The sequence below is a fragment of the Mirounga leonina genome, unplaced genomic scaffold, assembly GCF_011800145.1.
Source record: "Mirounga leonina isolate KUSES-001 unplaced genomic scaffold, KU_Mleo_1.0 Mir_173, whole genome shotgun sequence".
Classification (NCBI taxonomy): Eukaryota; Metazoa; Chordata; class Mammalia; order Carnivora; family Phocidae; genus Mirounga; species Mirounga leonina.
The window spans coordinates 52,023,211-52,045,720 of record NW_023270447.1 but is presented as its reverse complement, the minus strand read 5'-3'; the positions used below and the strand labels follow the sequence as shown (position 1 = coordinate 52,045,720).

Sequence of the window (22,510 nt, the reverse complement as noted above, 5' to 3'; positions counted from 1 at the left end):
AAGCAGCAACATGTGATTAGTCGGTCATTAGAGAACAGCCCAGACTGTCTGCATTTCTAACCAAGTCGTCACTGCTTCCATTCCCTGCCGTACAGTGTCCCCAACATTGTGCTGAACATGTTGCCTTCATTATCTCCTTTAGTCCCTGCAGCAGCCCAGAGCACACCCTGCTGTGAAATCCGGGTGTGCTCTGGTGGTCTGGATACATCAGATTCATTCAAGAATGCTTTTAAATAAAAGAAAATCTCAGGTCTTAGCCCAGAGACTCTAATTCAGTAGGAATGAAGTGGGGCCAGGAAATGTCTTTTTCAAAAGTTTTCCCAAGATCCAGTGCACCTGTTTGGGAGTAACTTTTATAGTTGCTTGGCTCTTGAACAGCACAGCTTAGGTCTCATTCACCTTCCGCCCTGTAGCGCTTGCTGCAGCAGAGGCCCCCAGGGAAGATGGCTGAATCAAAGTTCAGCTGCACAGTGTCAGGAGAGTGAAGATGGTCGGTGTTGTGAGTCCTGAGCTTTCTGAAGACCAGGCATGCAGCTTTGTCTGGGGGTCTGATAGCTAACCAGGGAAAGGGCTCAGCCCAGGGTGACTTGGCTCACAGAGGAATGGGGACAGCATTGTGAGATGATAAGGCTGCCTGGCCAGGCAGAGATCCTGGGGGCCTCTGCCCTTCCTGGGAAACAACAGAAATGACTGTTGTCCACGAGAATGCAGCTTAATCTTACCCAACCTTCAACTCGTTGTTATTCACCAAAAGCCAAGCTTCAAAAAATGCTATTGGATAAAGATGGTACCTTTTAAACAGCTGTTCAAGGATAATGTTAGAAGGGCACACTGAGGATCTTTGCGGAATGTCCAAACAAGACGGCAGGGAACTTAGGACTCAGATGGTCTCATCTGCCACTTGTCCCTGCATCTAGCAGCTTTAACTTCACTACTTGGACAGGAGGCCAGTCCTGGAGTGTGGGGCAGGGAACTAACTTTCCTGGTGATGAGGGGCAGGCCTCAGACATGCCACCACCATTTTGACTAATTTTTATCCAGTAACATAATGTCAGAGCTGAAAGTGCCCTTTTTTTTGATGGAGAAAATGGGGTCCTGAGAGGGACCGTACTTGCCCAGCGTTTACAGTGAGCCAGACACTGAGCCCTGGGTTCTTGTACCCCAACATGCTGCTGCACCAAAGCCCCCAAGATAAGTAACCTTGGAATAGACTTTTTTTTTTTTTTTGGTTTTATTTATTTATTTGAGAGAGAGCGACACAGATAGGGATAGAGATAGTGACAGGAAGAAGCAGGCTTCCTGCTGAGCAGGGAGGCCGACGTGGGGCTCGATCCCAGGACCCGGGAATCATGACCTGAGCCGAAGGTAGACGCTTGACGAACTGAACCACCCAGGTGCCCCTAGAATAGACTTTCCTATGCAGGGGAAACAGGGTCCCAGTATCATTTACTGCACACATTTAAATAATTGCCCCAGCACCATTTATTGGCGAGTTAAAAGATTTCCCCACTGATCTGCAACAGCACCTATCCTAAACCAGTTTTCACACATGCAGCGGTCTGTCTGCTGTCCCACTGGTCTGTCTCTCACGGTGCCAGTACGGCGCTGGCTTCATTGCCATTGCTCTGTCACTACATTGTGGCATCTGGTGGGGGGGGGGGTCTCCCCCCTGTGTCACATTAGATTTCAGAGTCAACGTAGGTTCTGTTAAAAAATAGCTGCGATCTGGACAAGAACTTTATAAATACATTTGTTGAGAAGGATTATAATAGCAAGTCTTCCTATCCACCAATAATAGTATAGGTCTCCATTTATTTAGGCTTTAACACCTTTCAGTGAAGTTTAATAATTTTCTCACACTAAGGTCATGAACATTTTTGATAGATTTAACTCCTACTTACTTTTGGAGGTATTTTTTCTTGTTACTATTATAAATGGTAGTTTTTTCTTGATTTACATTTTGCATGTCATCAGCATACTGAAATGGAATTTGATTTCTGTATGTTGATCTTAAATCCAGCACCTATTAATGCTTTTGTATTTTGTAAGTGGAAAATCACAGTCCGTGAAAATGAGTTGTTTCTTCCTTTTCTATACTTTCCCTTTACTTTCTTTGTCGTATTAATGCACTGGGTGGGACCACACAAGGAAAAGTAGCGGTGATCAAGGGTATCCTCAGCTCACCCTGACCTTGAATGGAATACTTCACACATTTCATTTGCTCTACGTTTTGTGTAGATCTACTTCATGAGGTGAGGGTAGTTCCTTTCTATTCCCAGTCTGCTAAGAGTTTCTATAGTTTGTTGTTTTTGTTGTTGAATGGGTATTAAATTTTACTGAGCACTTTTTCTGCATCTGTTGACATTATCTAATTTTCCTTTAATCTGTTAATGATTATTTGGGTTCTTCTACCTCCTGAAAAATGAGAAAATAATCTGAAATATAAAGAAAACCTTGAGATCCTTTTATTGTCTGTCTTTGTGAGCTTCACACACACTGGCTATTACATAACAGACTAAAACCCAGAAAGGCTGCTTACTCAGGCTGCTTCCACATATTTGCTTTCAGGCTGGGCAGTGGACTGGACCCTGGGGGTGACAGACTGGATAGACCTGCTGGCTGAGGGCAGGCCAAAGAAGCTCTGCTCTGTCAGATGCAGAAAAGAGCAGGTCCAGGCGCCAGGAACACAGGGAACCTAGAGGAAACATGATGTAGATGCCAGACTGGAGAACGGACAAGGTAGGGATCGCTTTATCACCCTTGGACACAGCCAGCTTTACCTGAAATCTGAGGTAGGAGTGCCCCTTCCTAGTGCCCCCCACAACCAGTCTGGAAGTGGGCAGACTTTTTCCCAGTGGGCCTCTCAGAAAATGAAGGTAATCATTTTTACTTCCAAAGAATTCTGGCTCCAGCAGAACACTGGAGAAGTAAGGTCTCTCACAACAGGTTTTCCAAATGGTGGACTCACCAGGGTGAACGCTGAGTGTGCCCTCATGATCTAACTGTGCACCGAATTCTCTACTCTGCAGGGGATCTTCAGAACCAGGGAACTGGGCCCATGAGACTTACAGGGCCGTGACTCCTGTCTTCAGACCTCCACAGGGCTGTCCAGGGGCAGAACATGGAAGCATGACCACAAAGGTGACAAACCAGGACCAGCTGGAGCTCCAGGGAGCACAGAGGCTGACTTAGCAGAAGGAAGAATTTTCATATGGACTCCCGATGGGAGAGGATTGCCTCATCACAGCAAATGGACAAAGACTTGATGACCGTCCAGCGGGAATTTCACAGAGCAGATTCATGCCAGGACTGGACTGCTGCCTCTAAAGTCCCTGCTAGCCCTGGAATATGAAGTGACACCAGCGAGAAATGCCTGGGTTTACTTAAGAGCCAAGGTGGTAAATGTAGTGTTTTGGCTCAGGACCATGGGGCTCATGGCGTCATTCCACAGGCCCAGCTGCCCTTTGTACCATTGGCCTTGACACCTTAGGTCCCTTGAGTTGACCTACCTGCTCCCCAAGAGCTGGAGAGCCCTTATAAGCTATGTGCTCCTGCGTATTTTACAAATTGGATCCTATACTGTGGCAGTGTGCCAGGAAGCAATGAGAGACTTCCAACACGACTTCTTCTCTGTGGAGGGAGCTGCTGTTGCCGGACTCTGCCTCCATGTACCAGGGCAGCACAAACGGGGGCTTTATTGGTGGGGCTTGGGAAGCTGTGACAGAGCCCAGCATGCAGGCCGTGAGGGCTTGGATAGCTTCCAGGAGACAAGGGATGAGGGGACGTGCCTTGGGGCTCTGCTGCTTGGGGCACGTTGTCCCTTTGTCCCTTCTCAGTTCTTAGAGGCAAGTGTGCACGAAGAAGGTTCAGCACTTCACAAACTGGTGGGTGACCTCGTAGATTCCCACAGATTCCTGAGACTTTTCGTCATAGTCAGTCCAGTCCTGTAGGGAAAAAATGGCCCTGTCAACCTCATGAGATGGCTTAAGACGGTGGGGACAATGGCACTCTGGGACTTTAAAGGGCCAGTTCAGGCTCTTACTGAGATATTCATGAATGTGTAGGACCTGGAACAGAGCTAGAGTGCATTCTGGGCAAGTCACTTAACTTCTCAGAGCCTCAGTTCTGTCCTCTATTAAAAAAAGGAATAGTAACAGACTTCGTGTTGAATGTTGAAAGAAGCAAATGAGGAAACACATGTAAAAGTACTTAGCATAGTGTCAGGCACATGTAAGAGCTCAGTAAATTCCAGTTATTGTTGTTATTAGGTGCTATGCAAACTGAAAAAGGTTTCTGTCCTTTTGAGCCTGACCACAAGGCTTATGTAAGGTAGTAACATGTTCAGTAATACAACTGATTTTCATTATTCATGGTAGTTATATTCTACAGAATCACCACAAACACTGAATTAGTAAATAGCGAACCACTGCTCCCAGGGGAAATACAGGGTTAGGTTCTTGGAAACCTTGGATCACATTTTCTTCAACCAATCAATATACAACCTTGTTTTGGGTAGGTTTCCGTTTAAAAATACCTTATATATAGTTGATTCATTAATATTGAACTCCCAGCCAACAGCACTAGAACTCATGCCTACACAAAGCTTATCTAATATGCATTTTCTCCATTAGGTATATCGCAGCCTTCCTGCTTGTGGAACACTAGGGAGCACTTTAACACTACACTTGGGGCCATTTAAACACCAAAATCACCAACAAAAATTAAAAAAATGTGGAATCATCTTTCTATTGATCTTTGTTCACCGAAAGGGTAATTCCCACCAGGTACCCTACGCCACCCCGCAAGGCCCCCAAGTCCTGTACCTTCTCCTGCAGATTAATATCACTGAAGACTGTTCCCGATTCCACACCCTCAGCAGCAAACCCAGCCTGGAGGTGACAGGAAGGCAGCAGTTAGTCTGGGGGAAAGGAGGTACTGGTCTGGCCGGTGAGGCCTGGCCAGGGAACTGGCTCTTTTCATACCACCTTTGGGATGGGAGGACAAGAGATGCAGTGTGAGCACCTCTTCTGGAATAATGCACTTCCTGGGCCTGGAAGCTTTCCCAGGCCTACGGTCGTTCCTCTAAAGGCCTGGGCCAGAGGCAGGGGGGTGGGGTAAACCTTTCCACTACCCCTGAGCTCCTGAAAGCCCCTGGGCATGTCATTCCCCTCTCTGGACCTTGGTTTTCTTGTTTAGGATAGGGGGATGAGAATGCTGTTTTGTCTCCCTGCCTCATAGATTTGTCGTGAGGTGGAAAAGCTGCATAAATAAAGTGGGATGAGCGCTGGCTCTGAAATCAAATAGACCTGGGTTCAAATGACCGTTCAGTGCTTACTGTCACCCTGGGCAAGCTGCAAAATCTCAAGTTCTTTCCCTGTCCGAAAAACAGGACGAATAACTTCACAGGGTTACTGTGAGGATTAAATGAAGTAATATGTAAACGTGAGCAGCACAATGCCCAACATATAGCAGGCACTTAGTAAGAGAGGAGAAGTCCTAGTCCCTGGTCTCGGATGAAGCAAAGTTCTGTTGTGACTTCCTATATGCACCCCCCAAAGATACAGGTTACGCACCTGGGGCTGGAAATCAACTGGTTCAAGGCCTCGGCATTCAAATTCTACGATTGTCTTGAACTTCTCATTGTCTTCAGCCTAGAAAAGAAGTGTGTTGAAGGGGCAGGCCCAACTGGGCCCTTGGGAAGATCTCACTGCCCCTGCCCTTCCTGCCAAGTGGGCCCTACTACCCCTGGGAGCCCAGAATGGGACTCAGGAGCAATTCCTCTTCTGGAAGAAGCCTGCATTGGGCACCTGCTCCTCGTGAGACCTTCTTGGACACAGCTGCTGCAGAAGACAGACTGAGTTCTGGAGTCAGCCTGCCTGGATATGAGCTCAGACGGCTCTACCTCTCCTCCCAGCTGGGCCTAAGACTGTCAGATGGGGCTAAGGACACTACAGGCTTGCTGTGAAGATCTGAACTACGTGTCAGGTGCCCAGCTGTACTACCTGACACTATGCTCAATAAACAGCAGATTAAATTATCGAAATAAAAAATATGAACAAGAATGTTAGGCTATAGTCTCCAGATTTTCCCAACGGCCCAGGATGCTTAACTGCGGCCTTTTGCTAAACCTCTGCCATGCTGTGAGGCAGGAGGCGGACTTAAAAGCCTTTGAGATGGGGTTTTCATGTGGAAGAGGCACCTCTGAGGGGACTGGTGTAACGAGGAAATTCATGCCGACCTGACCCATGGGCTCAGAGATGCCAAGCACCGCACCCACACACTTATCATTCTGTCCCTCACACCAGTCACGTGCCTGGCAGGGATGAGGCACTCTGTTGGCCCTGGTCTGCTTTTTGTTTGCTGGTGTGTCTTATTTACGATATATCATTTACTTGAAAACAAGTCCTCGCGACTTCTCCCTTTAACTTAACAAAGGTGAGAATTTGGCATAAATCAGACATGTTTCAAAAATACTAAGTAAGGGGGGTGCCTGGGTGGCTCAGTCAAGTGTCTGACTTCAGCTCAGGTCATGATCTTGGGGTCCTGGGACTGAGCCCTGCGTTAGGGTGCGTGCTCAGCGGGGAGTCTGCTTCTCCCTCTCCCCCTCCCTTTACCACACCCCCTGCTCGTGCTCGCTCTCAAATAAATAAATAAAATCTTTAAAAAAAAAAATACTAAGTAAGGAATGGGTGAATACAAGTAACTACCCTTTAAACAAAGAGACTCAAAGCACACACTCCCTCCCCCACCGTTTGGACTAATTTGTTACACGGTAATGTATAACTAGCTAATGTCAACATCAAGGGTGCCAGACAAAGCTCAGGAGTCCCCCAGTGTAGACAAGGCAAGGGCTCCCAGTGATGGAAACTGAGTGGACAGGTTGGGCCAGAGGTTCCCTGAGCTCCCACAGCCCAGTGCTTATTAGAGAAGACACTGTAACAGCCTGTTTATGAATCTTCTGCCTACCAGGCACTCAGCCAGTGTATGGTGAATAAGTGACTAAGTGAGTGAATGAGTGAACAAGTGAGTATATGAATGCCCCAAAGCAAGTCACGCGGGTGCAGACAAACTCTAGAACCCAGGCCTCCTAGCTCCCAGCTTAGATTTAATCCCACCAAATCTGCCACCACAGCAGGAAACTTACATTGTAAGATTTGATGGTGCTGCTCAAAATCTCTGAAATGTAAAAGAGAAAACAAAGTTGACTTGAGTCCACACTCTGCCCCCATCCCTGTGCCCAAACGTGGCTCTGGGAAAAAGAGTCGGCTGCCACAGCCTGGGCACCTCAGGCCTGGGTCCACCCACAGCAACATGAGCCTGCTTTTGCTCTGGTACCAGGAAGATGTAGCCCCAGTTGGCAGAACTCAGGATTCGTGGCCTGACCTACCGATGGAGTTTTCCCTCGCACACAGCTTGCACTTCTGGACCATGGAGGCACTGCCACGACCTCCCTTCAGTGCCACACTGTCCTGGCAAGGGTAAACAGAATCTCTAGTCACACATTAATTAGACATGATCCCGTCTACCACTTATTAGACAGGTGAAGACATGATCCCATCTACCACTTATTAGACAGGTGAAGAGACCAAGACAAACAGGGAGCGCCATCTGCTAGGACAAGAATCCTGGGGAGCTTCTTGAGACTAAGAAAGGGACTCCCCTTGATTTTGAACTGCCTTACATTCCAATGTAAGTTGACCACACTAGTGGCTGCCCTTCCAAACCACAAAAAGCAGGGTCCAAAGACCTGAGAGATTAGGGCCACAGGTTCCCTCCCCAAATCCCTGCCCAGAGGCCTATGTGTGTTTGTGTGTGGGTATGGTGGTAGGGGGAGTAGTTACCATCTGCCGAATATACTGCCACTTCTCTGAAATCTCACCACAGTTGCCACATTTCATCTTGGGGGAGGAAAAAGAGGATTAGTAAAGTAGTTGGCTCAGCTGGGCAGATGGGAAGGGCAAGAAAAGTGTGACGTAGGCAGGCTCAACCTACCTTCCTGTCCACAATTTCACCTCATCTTTACAACCAGCCCCACCAAGGACATAACCGAAATTTCTCTCTGGGCAAAGAACAGGTCAAGTGTTTCTCCTGCTGGCGTGCCCGCCCGCCCTCTAAGAAGTACCCAGTCTGGCTAGAAATTCAAGGCTCCTTGAGTGCAGAAATGGCACCTTTGTTGGTACTGGAGCTTCCCTTGTGTTCTCACAGGCCTTGCAGGTTCCTAGTAAAAGTACTTATCGCTGTTGTTACTCCATTTCTCTGTCTCCTCTGCTAGACTCTGTGCTTTTTGAAGTGAAGAACATCAATTCCTCAAATAAGCCCTCGTATTCGAGCTTCAAAATATTTGGTAGTAAAGGTGGCTAGAAAAAGCTTCCAAAAAGGGATAGAGCTTTTGCCAGGTTCTGAAGGATGCTGGGGTTTTGACGAGGAAGGAAATAGAGCAGAAGCTCTGAGATCTGGGAGAGTGAAGGGCCTCACACTGCTCACGTAAGAGGGGGGACTCTGTAGACCAAGCCACCAGAGTACCAGATTCAGCAGTATGGGGCGGGGAGGGATGGAGGAAGCCACGATCAAAATTAAAACGATTTCACGATAAATAAAGCTTAATCAACAAATAAAACAGAAGGTGAAATTCCCCTCCTTACTAAACAATCCCAAGACCCCTTCAAGTCGTCTTTCGTTTAGTGTTTACAAAACATGAAATAGTTCACGGAGGAAAAATTAAAAAAGGAATTGCGAGACATTACCAGTTAAGAATTAACCAATACATTTAGAAAAGCGAACAAATTCTATTCAGGAAAATAACATTTAATGGCTATACATTTCCAATCTTGCTGGAGACAAAGCTCCCCTTGGAAACTGACTTTAGCACGGGACCGACGCCCCGCCCCTGCCGCGCACCCCGCTTCCGGAGTCGCTCCCCCACCCGGAACCTCGCGGCACCTACAGCCCCTCCGATGCTCCTCCCTTCTCCCGCCTAGGATCCCGCCCCTCCAGCCGCACCTTGAGGTACCACCGGAAGTCCTCACCCAAGGGGCGGAGGTTGGTGACATTCTCCAGCGTGGCTTTGAGCTGCAGCGCAATTTTCTGTAGAGAGGGAGGGCCTCAGCAAGTGCATCAACCGCGCCTGCGCAGCCCTACCCAGCCCCGGCCCCGCCCCTCCTGGATTCGCGCTCTGCCTCCCCCGCTCCTTCTCAGCGCGACAAAGTTAACTAGTCACACATTAATTAGACTAATCACACTTCTCTCATTCCCTCCTGGCACGAACTGCCGCCTCCCAGGTCCTCGCCACCTCCCCGTCCCTGCCCCGGCGGCAGTTTGCCTCCGCCTCACCCCCATAGTGGCTTGGTTCGGCACGACCCGGCCCGGCGACAGCTGCGGCCGCTACTTTCCGGCCTGTCGTAAACGGTGGGCGCCGCCAGCGCACCGGGTGCAGACCTCCGGCGTGCGTCGGGCGGGGCGGAAGGCGGGGCTTTCACGCGCTGCTGCTAACTGCGCGCGCTGGGCTGCCTTTTCTGTAAGATTAAGTGGACCGGGGGAGGTGTCGTGAATCCGCAATTAGCCGGAGCTCGGACCCGCCGAAACCTATTTCCAGATATTTGCTGAACGCCGATCTCGTGCCGGCACTATGCTAGTTCGAGGGATACCGTAGCAAACACGACAGTCCCTGCGCGAAACCTCTGCCAGGGCTTCTCCCTGCCGCTCTTCACTACTCGGTCTTCTCTCGCCCGACAACCGCTCGGTCCGTGCTTGCCTTCTGAGGCTTCTTAGATCGCGTCGGTTCCGCCTGCCCTCGGCCAGCTTCGCAGATCTGAGGGATTGGGGCCCTTCTTCTCTGAACTGCCCCTTCCTCTTTCCCCCAGGAGACCTTTCAGAGGGTTGCCCGGTGTACACGTCTCTCGCTGCAGTCCCCAACACTGGACACGTCCTTTCAGGGGGGCTCTTCTCTGGGCTCCTGGTTTATCCTTGTATATTACCTGAACCTTGTTTCATCTGTCCTTTTGTCCAGGGCACATGAGACCACATGGAAGCTGTGGGTGTGGGTGTGCGACACTTAAACAGCCTTTGAGGTTCTCACGGTCATTTAAAATATGGAGTTACTATTCTTGTCTACTTTACCTAATCAACTTCATTGCCCCAGGTACCCTTCTATAGAGAGGGATGCACTGGAGTTAGGAACCCTGACATCTCTGATCCCAGATCTGGACCTAAGTTGCTGCTATCTTTGAAGGAGGCAGATTGTGTGTATTGGGGGGGCGGGGGTGCAGGGAACACTGGCCAAAGACTTGGGACATGTCCCAAGCTGGCCTGTCTTGTGGGATGAGCTTATCCTAATCACCTCTCCACAAATGAGATTTATCAAGCCCAGTTCCTTTCAGCACCCACAATCTGGTCAACCAGCAATTTGCCTAAGGAAGCAGTGCAATTTAGCAGCAAGGAAAAAGTCCTTACAGATCTACGTACTGAACAAATTCCCACACTGTCCATACCTAACGACTGTTGGTATTGATTTTAAAATGATTAGAAAACTCTGCGACCAGGCATTATCCCTTATATTGTACTAAACCAAAATGTTTTCCTCCATACTGAAATACCTATAGATGTATCTATAAAAGAGGATTTAAAAAACCCCCTCAATTATATCTCAATAAAGCCAGAGGGGGAAAAACCCATTTCACACCTAAAATTTTAGAAAATACTTTATTAATATAAAATACCCAGTGTTCAAATTTCCTTAATGATGTCAATTTTGTTTTTTGAATCATGATCCAAATAGGGTCCAAACTGTACTGATTATGTGTTTCTTAAATCTCCTTTAATCTACCAGTTCCCACACCATCTCTATTTTATGTTTGCAATGTGTTTATTGAAGAAGCCAGATCCTCTGCCCTGGAGTTTCCTTTGGATATTGGTTGGATTTCTATCGTATTTTCTTCTTCTTTTTTTTAATCTATTGTATTTTCTAACTTTTCTATTCTCTTATTCCTGTAAATTGGTAGTTATATCTATAGTTGATTAATAGATTTTTGGCAATACTTCACATAGGCTGTTTTAAAAAATAACTGAGGTGAGTTCACATGTTCAGGTCTTTACAAAAAACTGCAATTTTGTTATGTATTTATTAAAGACAGTCATTTATAGTTTATAAAAAAAATATTGTCCTGATATACACAAAAATGTCCTGATAATGGTAATTAAAAACAGGTACTCCCAACCCCCCTTGTGTCCACATCAATTTTCAATCTAGATTGGCTTAATCTTGAAGTGTAATCCAATAAGACTGAAGACCAAACACTTCAGGTCCTGGACAAGATAATAAAATACTCGTAAGCCTTCTGGATCCCTATAATGCAAGAAGAAAAACATATTTAAAAAGCTGGAAAAAACTGGCAAAAAAACAAAAACAAAACATTTAATAACCCAGATTATTTACATAAAGGCATTTACAGAATTAAAACTTTAAAAACAACCAAGTGTCCATAAAGAAGGAAAAGGCTATATGCTATATATTAAATGAGATCATTTTAAATGTTAGTTTTTAATGGGGAAAGTTACTATTAAATGAAAAAATCATTATTAAAATAACAGATTGCTGATCTCAATTATATTTTTTGTGCTTTTTAAAAGTTAAATAGTTTTTAATGCATGCGAACTAGATCAGAAATACTTCAAGATATTAATGGTTGTCTAATTGATAAGTTTGTAGGTGATTTTCCCCCTTTTATTTTTCTGCATTTTCTATACTGAGCATGTATTACTTTCAGAATTAGGAAAACTTGTTTTATTTTTTATTTATTTTTTAAAAAGATTTTATTTATTTATTTGACGGAGAGAGAAAGAGCACAAGCAGAGGGAGAAGCAGGCTCCCCGCTGAACAGAGAGCCCAACGCGGAACTTGATCCCAGGACCCTGGTATCATGACCTGAGCCGAAGGCAGCTACTTAACTGACTGAGCCACCCAGGTGTCCCTAGGAAAACTTTTTTTAAAAAGAAGTACTAAGCAGGACACCAAGAGGCTAAAGATTACTACGGCACAACTGGCTAAGAAAAAGGAGACTGTCCAAAGGAAGACAATTACACCCAGCATGGACTACAGGTGAGCCACTGGGGCACCTGGGTGGCTCAGTCAGTTAAGCGTCTGCCTTGGCTCAGCTCGTGATGTCAGGGTCCTGGGATTGAGCCCTGTGTCAGGCTCCCTGCTTTTCCTTCTCCCTGGCTCATGCTCTCTCTCTCTCACATAAATATATAAAATCTTTAAAAAATAAAAATAAAAGGAAGCCGTATCTAATTCCAAATCCTCAAAACACAGGAGCTGGATGTTGCCAATTTTTTTTTTTTTTTTTTTTTTTTTTAGGTAGGCTCCATACCCAGCATGGAGCCCAACATGGGGCTTGAACTCAAGAGCTGAGCTGAGATCAAGAGTCAGACCCTTAACCGATTGAGTCATCTAGGCACGCCCAGAGGCCATCAAATTCTAAGGACTCTTTGTAGCATACAGACTCATGTCTCAGCTTTATAATCTGCCCTACTGACAACATGAATTTTTAAGTTTAAGTTTGTATTCTAGATAATTTCAAGTTTCACCACTGTCAGACTATAAGATGTGCTAGTCTGAATGGCCAACACTGAAAAGGTGTTCAGCTCGACCCAGTGACTCTACAGTTTACCTCAAGCACCTGTTTTGGCATATTTCATTTTCTGTTCTGGCCAGATTCTTACTCTGGCTGCTCCTATGACATTACTCTGTGTGTGTGTGTCACTTGAGAAGCTCTGTGTAACACTGACTGAATAAAACATCAAAAGCAACAGAATGCCCTTGAGAATAATTTGAAGTCTCTCATGATGAGAACAAAGCTGGCCACCCCCTCCTTTTTTTTTTTAAGATTTATTCATTTTAGAGAGACTGAGTGAGTGAGAGAGACCAGGGCGGGGGGTGGGGGGCAGAGGGAGAGAGAGTCTTAAGCAGACTCTGCACTGAATGTGGAGCCTGACGTGCGGCTTGATCTCATGACCCTGAGATCACAACCTGAGCTGAAACCAAGAGTCGGATGCTTAGCCAACAGCCACCCAGGTGCCCTGACCCCTCTGTCTTGCTGTAACGGTCCCAATCTGGTTAAGGGTTTCATATCAGTCAGCTTCAAAACTGACACGTCTGGCTATAAGGGTCATATACACTTACTTGGATTGATTGACATCAATAAGAGAACCAATTTTTGATGTTGTGAAAGAAATGTGTTCATCTCCAATGACAATTTCAAGCTCCTAGAAACATTTAAAAAAACTAAGTCAGGGCAAGTTGGATTTTCCATCAACCACACAGAGGATCTATCATCTGTCAAATCACACAAACTCTACAACATAAACAAGACCGGTTCACTCTGAGCACTAACATGTACTGAGTCTAGAAACAAAGAGAGAAATTAGATACTGGTTTAGTCCTTGAGTAGCTCATACTCTTAGAGGAAGATGTGTTTGTGAGGCTCTACTATTTCTGGGATTTGGAAGAATTTACAAGTTTTATATAGGAGTTTTCATTGTTAAGAAAGTGGAGTAACATGTATAAATCTTATGTTTTAAAATACCAAGAATCTAACCTTTCTGGGCAACATGGGACGAGAAGAAGTCTAGACCTTGTGTTTGATCCCAGCTTTGTCACTATCAGCTGAATGCTCTTGGGTCTCAATTTCTACAGTGACACAAGTAGCACAAATCTTTAAAAAATTTCTGTGGGAGTGCTCACCGTGTGCCGGCTATTGTTCTCGGTGCGTGGGACAGATCAGCAACACCAAAGGCCTGTGCCCGTGTGGAACTGCCAATCTAGTGAGTCCTACTTCTTTTTTCTTAATTTTTTCCTATTTCTTTTTGATTTATAGTTTTCAATTATGAAAAGAATTCTAACAGAAAATATAGAAAACTATGAAACCAATGTTCTTAACACCCAGATGTGAAAATGTTAATAGGCGGTCATACTTGTGTCAGATTTTTTAAAGAAATAAAACGTTACACATACAAAGTTTAGGTCCACCTCCCATTCCATTCTCCCTCCTGCATCCCAGAAGTTGAGGTGTATTCCTTCCACTCATGTTTTTAGATTTGGTAGTATGTTTTTAAATTTTTACATAAATGATCATACTATATGCATCCTTCTGCTTTTTTCATTCAACACTGTTTTTGTATGTGATCTAGTTCATTAGTTTTAAATGCTTTAGAATATTCCATTCATATCCTTATTGAAGCAGACTTAAGTTCCCAATTTATTGTACTATAAACAATGTGGTGAGAATATTCTTCTATGCATCTCCTTGTATGCATGTGAAAATGTCTCTACGAATATTCCTAGAAAGTGTAAGTTTTTTTCAATTTTGCCAGTTATTACCAAATTATTTCCTAAAATGGTTGTACTGATGTTATTCCCACTAGTATATAAGATCCCCTTTTTCTTTCCCATATCCTTTTCACTTTTTTAAAGATTTTATTTATTTATTTGACAGAGACAGAGATAGCGAGAGCAGGAACACAAGCAGGGGGAATGGGTGAGGGAGAAGCAGGCTTCTCGCCGAGCAGGGAGCCCGATGCGGGGCTTGATCCCAGGACCCTGGGATCAGGACCTGAGCCGAAGGCAGACGCTTAATGACTGAGCCACCCAGGCGCCCCTCTCATATCCTTTTTAAAACTTGATGCCCCCACCCTCACTTTTTGCTATTCTAATGGGTCTGAAATGGTATCTCATTATTTTCCTAATTTTCACTTTCCAAATGTAGATATTTTCATATATTTATTGGCCACTTGTTTTTCCGGTTCATAAATTGCCTGTTCAGAACCTTTACACATTCTGCCACCGGGTTATCTTTTTTTCCCCCCAGTTATCTTTTTATTATTAATTTGCAGTTCCTGATATATTCTAGATATAAACCCTTTGCCAGGTATGTTTTGCAAAGATCTTCCTTCAGTCTGTGGCTTATCTTTCAACTTTATCATGATGTCTTTAGCTAAACAGAAGTTTTAACTTTAAAGAGGTCACATTTATCGATCTTTTCCCTTGAGGAATTTAAAATATTCCTTCTCTACCCAAAATAATAAAAGATAGTCTATATTTTGTTTTAAAATCTTGTTTTATTTCTACAAATGGTCTAACTGAAAAATATTCTATAAACACACTGCCAACTGATACAATTTGTTAAACAATCCATCCTTTTTCTATTAATTTGAAAGTTCGCCTCTGTCATACCCTGCTCCGAGTTCCCATATATTCATGGGTTTGTTTCTGGGCTCTCTGTTCTGCTCCATTGTTTACTGGTCAATTCTGAGGCAATATCACAGTACAGATGACTGTACCTTTTCAAGAAATCTTCAAAATTATCTTGGTTACTCTTGTCCCTTTGATCTTCCATGAATTTAATGCTCTCTTAGGCTTTAGGAAAAATCCTGTTGTGATTTTGATTTGAACTGGAATGAATTTATCAATTATTTTAATAAAATTGATATAATAATTGAGTTGTTCCATCCATAAAAATGATACTTTTTTTTTTTTAAAGATTTTATTTATTTATTTGACAGAGAGAGACACAGCGAGAGAGGGAACACAAGCAGGGGGAGTGGGAGAGGGAGAAGTAGGCTTCCTGCCGAGCAGGGAGCCCGATGCGGGGCTCAATCCCAGCACCATGGGATCATGACCTGAGCGGAAGGCAGACGCCTAACGACTGAGCCACCCAGGCGCCCCGAAGCCCTTTTAAGTTTTATACAGCTTATTAAATTTACTCCCAAGTTCTTTATAGCTTTTGTTGCTATGATGAATGGAATTTTGTTGTAATTACCTTATCCAACAGGTTGTTGCTAGTGTATAGGAGTATGCCCTGTTCTCTTCACAGGACTACTGTGATTGCTGAATGAGTTAAGAGAGCTGAAAATTAATGGTAAAGCAAAATACATATACATGATTTTACTGAGAATCCGTGGACATAAATTAAAAAGTTAACTTTAGAAAGTACTCAGGATGGGATTTTCTTTTCACTCTTTCTCAAGAGTTAGACTAGGTATTTATCCAAAGGATACAAAAATAGTGATTCAAAGGGGCACATGCACCCCAATGTTTACAGCAGCAATGTCCACAATAGCCAAACTATGGAAAGAGCCCAGATGTCGATCTACAGATGAATGGATAAAGAAAATGTGGTGTATATATGTATATATGTATATATATACAATAGAATATTAGCCATCAAAAAGAATGAAATCTTGCCATTTGCAATGATGTAGATGGAGCTAGAAAGTATTATGCTAAGCAAAATAAGTCAGAGAAAGACAAATACCGTATGATTTCACTCATATGTGAAATTCAAGAAACAAAACAGATGAACATAGGGGAAGGGAAGGAAAAATAAAAGAAGATAAAAACAGGAAGATAAACCATTAAGAGACTCTTAACTATAAGGAACAAACAGTGGGTGCCTGGGTGGCTCAGTTGGTTAAGCGTCTGCCTTCGGCTCAGGTCATGATCCCGGCATCCTGGGATCGAGCCCCACATTGGGCTCCATGCTCAGCGGGGAGCCTGCTTCTCCCTCTCCCTCTGCCTGCCTGCTTGCCTATTTGTGATCTCTCTCTGTCAAATAAATAAATAAAATCTTAAAAAAAAAAAAAAAAAGGAACAAACAGGGTTGCTGGAGGGGAGGTGGGTGGAGGGATGGAGTAACTAGGTGATGGGCATTAAGGAGGGCACTTGATTTAATGAGCACTGGGTGTTATATGCATCAGATGAATTACTAAATTCTACTCCTGAAACTAATAAAACACTATATGTTAACTAAGTTGGATTTAGATTACAAAAAAAAAAAAATTGGTCCACCATTTTGAGGTGAATTAGGAATTAACTTATATGGGTTTTTATATTAATAAATATAATTATTATTGAGCTTTTACTACACACTGGTACTATTTTAGTCACTAGAGATTTAGCACTGAAAAAATAGGTAAAATCCTTGTACTGAAGGAGCTTGCAGGGGTATATGCAAATCTGTTGCAGTGGGGGGAGGAAAAGGGATATATAAAGAAAAGCAAACAAGACAATTTTAGACAATAATAAATGCTACAAAGAAGATAAAACATCCTATTTAAAAAAAGAAAAGAAAACAGGAAAGGACATTTTAGATTGGATGGATAGGCAAGACATCACTGAGGAAGTGATGTTTGAAACCTGTAATAATAAAGACAATATTGGATAGACTATTCCAGGCAGGATGCAGCAAATGCAAATGTCCTAAACTAAGAACAACCTAGGTGTGTCTGAGGAACAGAAATAAGGTCAGTGAGGTCTGAACACAGTAAAAGATTGTGAAAATGGTAGAAGATAAGGTGGGAGTTCGGATTGATTGATTGATTGATTGATTTAAGATTTTATTTATTTGACAGAGATAGCGAGAGCAGGAACACAAGCAGGGGGAGTGGGAGAGGGAGAAGCAGGCTTCCCGCCTAGCAGGGAGCCTGATGTGGGGCTTGAACCCAGGACCCCGGGATCATGACCTGAGCCGAAGGCAGACGCTTAACGACTGAGCCACCCAGGCGCCCCTATTTATTTATTTTTAAGATTTTATTTATTTGTCAGAGAGAGAGAGCACAAGTAGGGGGAGCAGCAGGCAGAGGGAGAAGTAGACTCTCCGCCAAGCAAGGAGCCCAATGCAGGATTCAATCCCAGAACCCTGGGATCATGACCTGAGCCAAAGGCAGACTCTTAGCCGACTGAGCCACCCAGTCGTCCTGGATTTTATTTTAAATGTAGTGGGAAGGCAGTGGAGAACTTAAAATCAGTGGAATACATTTCATTTTAAAAGATTAGTCTGGTTTCAGGATGGAAAAACAGGCTGTACAGGACAAAAGAAAAAAGGAAATCAATTATAGGTCTAGATTAGGAAGGTAGCAGTTGAGGTGGAGAGAAATAGCTTCCCTGTTAACACACTCAAATATGACAGTGGCGGGGCACCTGGGTGGCTCAGTCATTAAGCATCTGCCTTCGGCTCAGCTCATGATCCCAGGGTCCTGGGATCGAGTCCTGCATCTGGTTCCCTGCTCAGTGGGGATCCTGTTTCTCCCTCACCCTCTGCCCCTCCCCTTGCTTGTGCTCTCTGTCAAATAAATGAAACTTAAAAAAAAAAAAAAAAATGACAATGGCCTTTATTTTCATTACCATAATGGTCTTCAGAATATATATAAAGCCATGAATTTAAACACATATACCTAGCTGCTTGCATGATTTTCCTTCTATTAGATTGCTGAAATAACCATGTTCTATTTCTCTTTGTATGTTCACAATGCTCTGTCCATAGTAGTTACTCAGTATGTGAGGTGGGCAGCAAAACCTCTGAGAAGGGCTGGGGGGAGAGTCACATGAGGAAATCCAGGGCTAGGCTCTAGGTGGTTGGAAGTACCACTGGCTCTCTCTGTTCCTCCCTGTGGGATTACTGCTGCCTTAGATAAAGGTGCTATAACCTGCTTTGTGTAGGGCGCGCACACACACACACACACACACGGATTCAATGTCATATGCATGGCAGTAAAACTCATCTTACTTGTAAGACTTCTGCACTACAGGACAGTTACTAAAACACTCACCTGCCGGCCCACTCGGTCAGGGGGTGGCCACAGTGCATCATCCTCTTTGGTAATTTCACTGTCATCAATTATTCTCTTCAGTTCCTCCATTACACTTTTATGTACATAAGCCTGAAAGCAAATTAAAAAATGGGATTTAAGTTGCATCCCTAAGCAAGTGTTCTCACTCAGATAGATAGTGATGAAAGATAAAAACAAAAACAAAAAAAGCCTGCTCCTAAAAACTAGTTTCTGGCACCTCTGTAAGGGGGATGGCATTCAGGTGTGAAGAAGGCTGGGCCAGAAGTGCCCAATGACTACATCTCAGACCCCATCTCCTTGTTTCTACTTCTTGGCACATCCTGTTCACTTGGACCTTCTCCTTGCTTACACACCCAACTCACACCTGAACCCAGAACAAAAGATCTGTAAATAACCTGGTTATTCCTAACTAGATGACATGCTTATGAAGAGTAGAGACATGTCTTTAAAAATACATTTTGCGTGGGCGCCTGGGTGGCTCAGTCGTTAAGCGTCTGCCTTCGGCTCAGGTCATGATCCCGGGGTCCCGGGATCGAGTCCCACATCGGGCTCCCTGCTCTGCGGGGAGCCTGCTTCTCCCTCTCCCACTCCCCCTGCTTGTGTTCCTGCTCTCGCTATCTCTCTCTGGCAAATAAATAAAATCTTTAAAAAAAAATACATTTTGCGTATTAGTCCACATTAAATATAAGGAGGCTGACATGTGTGGGTAAACATAAACCTGAATGCTAGTTAAAGATAATAGTATGAAAATATACTGACAAGACATTTTCAAATGTGACAAAGTGGTTAAAAGGAAAGAGAAGCTTTGATGAAGCCTCAAGAGCGCAGCAGAAGTTATATAACATGGAGCGCACGGACTGGACAGAGGCAGGCAGGGTGGCCAGGGTGAGGTGACTTTGAACAAGCCCCATAATTAATATCCGGCCTTCACTGTAAAGGGTATATAATACCACCCGTCAAATAGGCTTATAATCAGGCTTAAATAAAAATCGTTATGTGTATAAAATACCAAGTGCCACGCCTGGCATCTAACGTGCATTCAATGATGTGAACTGCTTTCCCATGCCCCTGTTCCCCATTCAAATGCAAATTAAAGAGCGCTACTGAAAGCTACGCACCAGGGAATATACCAAACACTTTAAGTATAAGGTATTTAATTCTATGATAGCACTGGAGAGTGGGGGGTAGGTTAAAACCTTTGTTTCTGCAGACAAAGAACAGGGAATTTGCCCAGGGGCACATAGTAAGTAGCAGATTCAGGGTTTAAACCAAGATTTGCAAGACTTTAAATGATTACCAGTAAGTGATTCAGCACTGTGAAAAAATATAAACTAAAAGATGGGAGAAAAAATTTAGAAGGTGTCCATAGATATGTCTATACTTCTCTTTTCCAATACTACTCCCAGAAAGAACAAAAACAAGACAAAAGGCTAAATTTTAGTGAAAGAAAGGCCCTCAGAAGGCTCATTACCTCTTTTCTGATCATGACATCATTTTTGTAATTGCTGTTGTTGGCATATCTCAATTTCCCTGTGAGGAACAAAAAACAAATTCAGTGTATATTAAAAACATATGAGTAAAGTATCATTAGCTCACCAAGACTATCAGCTGTTGCTTAAAATGTATCCTAGTTTTCCCTTCAGTGACTACCAGATTTACTACCTGTACTTCTGGTGTTCCAACAATGGCAGTCTTGTCAGTTCTTCACTTTAGGCTATTAAATAGCCTCAAAGCCAAAAATACTGCTGACATTGAATTATAATTCTTGCAAAAGGCAGCTCAGGTGTGATAAAAGAACACAAGCAGACTCTTTTGTGACTCTGGCAAATCATATCTCTGCAGGTTAATGTCCTCAGGTGAAAACAGGGAGAGTGATGGTAACTTACTTGCACACAGGGCCTCCTGAGGCTCAAATGAGTCGTGAAAGCAATTTGGAAACTGTAAAATGCTGTTTAGATACTATTCATGTGACCATGCAACATTCTGATCTATTCCTGTGATGGAAAAGTTGTGGTTTTATTATTAAGCAATAATATTTGGTATATAAGGCCCTTTGTGTATATGTGCATCCAAAAGGGTAATCTGGGTATATGCTGGGTATGAAGGAAAAGATAGAAGGAAACACATGAGTTTTTACCCTTGGAATAGAAGGCACACATGTAAACACGCTATCTTGTCACACTACCAAACACAGTATCTTGTCATTGTTTATAACTGGGGTTTGTCAGATTCATCTTTGTGTCCCCATTTAGTGGGAATTTTCTGTCATCTGATTCCTTTTCCTTCACCACAGTGGCCCTTCTCCCAGATCTTAGCAAACAGCAAAGTCCTATTGGTTCTGCCTCCAATAGTATCCTAAATCCTTCTGTCCGCTTTTACTAGCACCCTAGGCCCAATCAACATCCTTTTTGTCTTGACAACTGTAACTGTCTCTTAATAAGCAGCCCTGTCTCCAGTCTTGCCCATTTTGCACCCAATGATTAGAGATCACATCTTTCTCTCCTTAAAACTTTCCAATTGCTTCCTGCTGCATTTATTTATTTTAAGATTTTATTTATTTATTTGACAGAGAGAGAGAGAGCATAAGCAGGGAGAGTGGGAGAGGGAGAAGCAAGCTCCCCACTCAGCAGGGAGCCTGATGCGGGTCTCGATCCCAGGACCCCCGGGATCATGACCTGAGCCGAAGGCAGACGCTTAACGACTGAGCCACCCAGGCGCCCCTTCCTGCTGCATTTAGAATAAAATCCAAACTCTTTGCCATGGCCTATAAAGACATACATGGTATGCCCCTGCCTACTTATCTGACATCGTCTCCTACTATTCTCCTCGGAGCTCACTACTTCCTCAGCCGTACTGGCTACCCGAAACATACCTCCTAGCTCATTCATGCCCTACAGCCTTAGTCCTTGTTACTCCCTCTGTCCAGAATGCTCTTCTTCCTGAGCCTCACAAGGCTGACTCCTTCTTGTCAGTCAGGGTTCAGTTCGAATACTACTTTTTCAGAGAGCGCGCCAGCGGCCACCCTGCTTAAAAGCAGCCCACCAGCACTTAATCCATCATTTTGTTTTATGTTCTGACCACCGGTCACTATCTGGAGTCTTTGTTGTTGTTGTTTATCTCTCTCCCAGCACCAGCATATACGTTCCATGAGAGGAAGCTTGTCTGGCGTTCACTCCCGTATCCCAGATTGTGAAAGAGAGCCTGGCACAAGGTAGGCAGTCAATGTTTGCTGAGTGAGGCATTCTAGTAAAAAATGTCACCAAACAGAAGTCCCTGCGCATGGGAAGAACCAGTGGAGCGGTCACAGGAGTGATCGTTTCAGATCCGCGCCGCAGTCATCAATACCTTCCTCTTCTAGCTCCTCGCACATTCCGGAACCCGGCCTCCCCACTCGCCCGACCCCAGGCCCAGTCCTCGCTCCCAGGGGGCCAGAGACCGCTCTTACCGTCGGGTCGGAACTCAAACTCCAGGAACTCATGGCCGAATTTGCCCTTATGACCCACGTAGTAACGCAGATAAAAGTCACTCTCCATGGTTCACGAGGAGGGTACCAAGCCCAAACTTTACCAGCAAGCCCACCGCCGCTGTTTGCGCCCACCACTGACGTTTACCTGGGCGCGCGGAAGTGACGTCAAGGCAAGGCCGTCGGCCGTGGCGAGGCGGCCCCGGTCGCCCCCATTCCCGGAAGTGGCAAGTCTGGCCCATTCCCCGGCGGAAACCAGGCTCCTTTCACCCGAGGGCGGGGTCAGTGGAGCCGTGCCCCGTTGGCCGGAGGCGGGAGCGAGGCTGAGGCTCAACACCCGGGGTTCTCGCAAGCTGGAGGCCGAAGGCGACTGGAGGACCCCTGGGTTCGGGCGGCGGGTCTGGAGACCTTGCTTCGAGACTTCCG

The 22,510-nt window shown here is 44.6% G+C and overlaps 3 protein-coding genes across 4 annotated transcripts in view; 1 reads left to right on the top strand and 2 right to left on the bottom strand.

Moving 5' to 3' along the window:
- CPT2 (carnitine palmitoyltransferase 2) overlaps window positions 1–3,115 on the top strand; it is a 102,258-nt gene extending 99,143 nt beyond the window's left edge. Inside the window, exon 8 of the mRNA XM_035018524.1 lies at window positions 3,030–3,115. Within this exon, the coding sequence (XP_034874415.1) occupies window positions 3,030–3,079 (50 nt within the window). The 3' untranslated portion in view covers window positions 3,080–3,115. The remainder of the gene's footprint in view (window positions 1–3,029) is intronic.
- Window positions 2,444–9,423, bottom strand: CZIB (CXXC motif containing zinc binding protein). Of its 2 annotated transcripts, none has more exons than XM_035018525.1 (8): window positions 9,331–9,423; window positions 9,001–9,084; window positions 7,842–7,898; window positions 7,388–7,469; window positions 7,145–7,176; window positions 5,574–5,651; window positions 4,824–4,889; window positions 2,444–3,944 (listed from the first exon to the last, which is right to left on the bottom strand). In XM_035018525.1, the coding sequence occupies exons 1-8, from the start codon at window positions 9,334–9,336 to the stop codon at window positions 3,867–3,869; spliced, it is 483 nt and encodes a 160-aa protein (XP_034874416.1). In that variant the 5' UTR covers window positions 9,337–9,423; the 3' UTR covers window positions 2,444–3,866. The 2 variants fall into 2 exon arrangements, with proteins under 2 accessions (XP_034874416.1, XP_034874417.1); XM_035018526.1 differs by having other exon boundaries at window positions 9,027–9,084.
- Window positions 9,424–10,684: 1,261 nt separating this feature from the next.
- MAGOH (mago homolog, exon junction complex subunit) lies at window positions 10,685–22,256 on the bottom strand. Its single transcript, XM_035018527.1, has 5 exons — window positions 22,067–22,256; window positions 20,093–20,151; window positions 18,601–18,711; window positions 13,178–13,260; window positions 10,685–11,341 (listed from the first exon to the last, which is right to left on the bottom strand). Exons 1-5 carry the CDS (start codon window positions 22,152–22,154, stop codon window positions 11,242–11,244), a joined length of 441 nt encoding a protein of 146 aa, XP_034874418.1. The 5' UTR covers window positions 22,155–22,256; the 3' UTR covers window positions 10,685–11,241.
- Between the last annotated feature and the right edge of the window lie 254 nt (window positions 22,257–22,510).

What these genes read in the sequence shown, in the direction of transcription:
- MAGOH (XM_035018527.1), bottom strand. Translation starts at nt 22,154, where the DNA reads ATGGAGAGTGACTTTTATCTGCGTTACTACGTGGGTCATAAGGGCAAA. An exon ending in GTTTGAGTTCCGACCCGACG is followed by an intron (nt 20,152 to 22,066) that starts GTAAGAGCGGTC and finishes TGTTCCTCACAG; the next exon opens with GGAAATTGAGATATGCCAAC. An exon ending in ATTGATGTCAATCAATCCAA is followed by an intron (nt 11,342 to 13,177) that starts GTAAGTGTATAT and finishes CTTGCATTATAG; the next exon opens with GGATCCAGAAGGCTTACGAG.
- CZIB (XM_035018525.1), bottom strand. An exon ending in ACTTCCGGTGGTACCTCAAG is followed by an intron (nt 7,899 to 9,000) that starts GTGCGGCTGGAG and finishes TCCTCCCCCAAG; the next exon opens with ATGAAATGTGGCAACTGTGG. An exon ending in GGCAGTATATTCGGCAGATG is followed by an intron (nt 7,470 to 7,841) that starts GTAACTACTCCC and finishes TACCCTTGCCAG; the next exon opens with GACAGTGTGGCACTGAAGGG.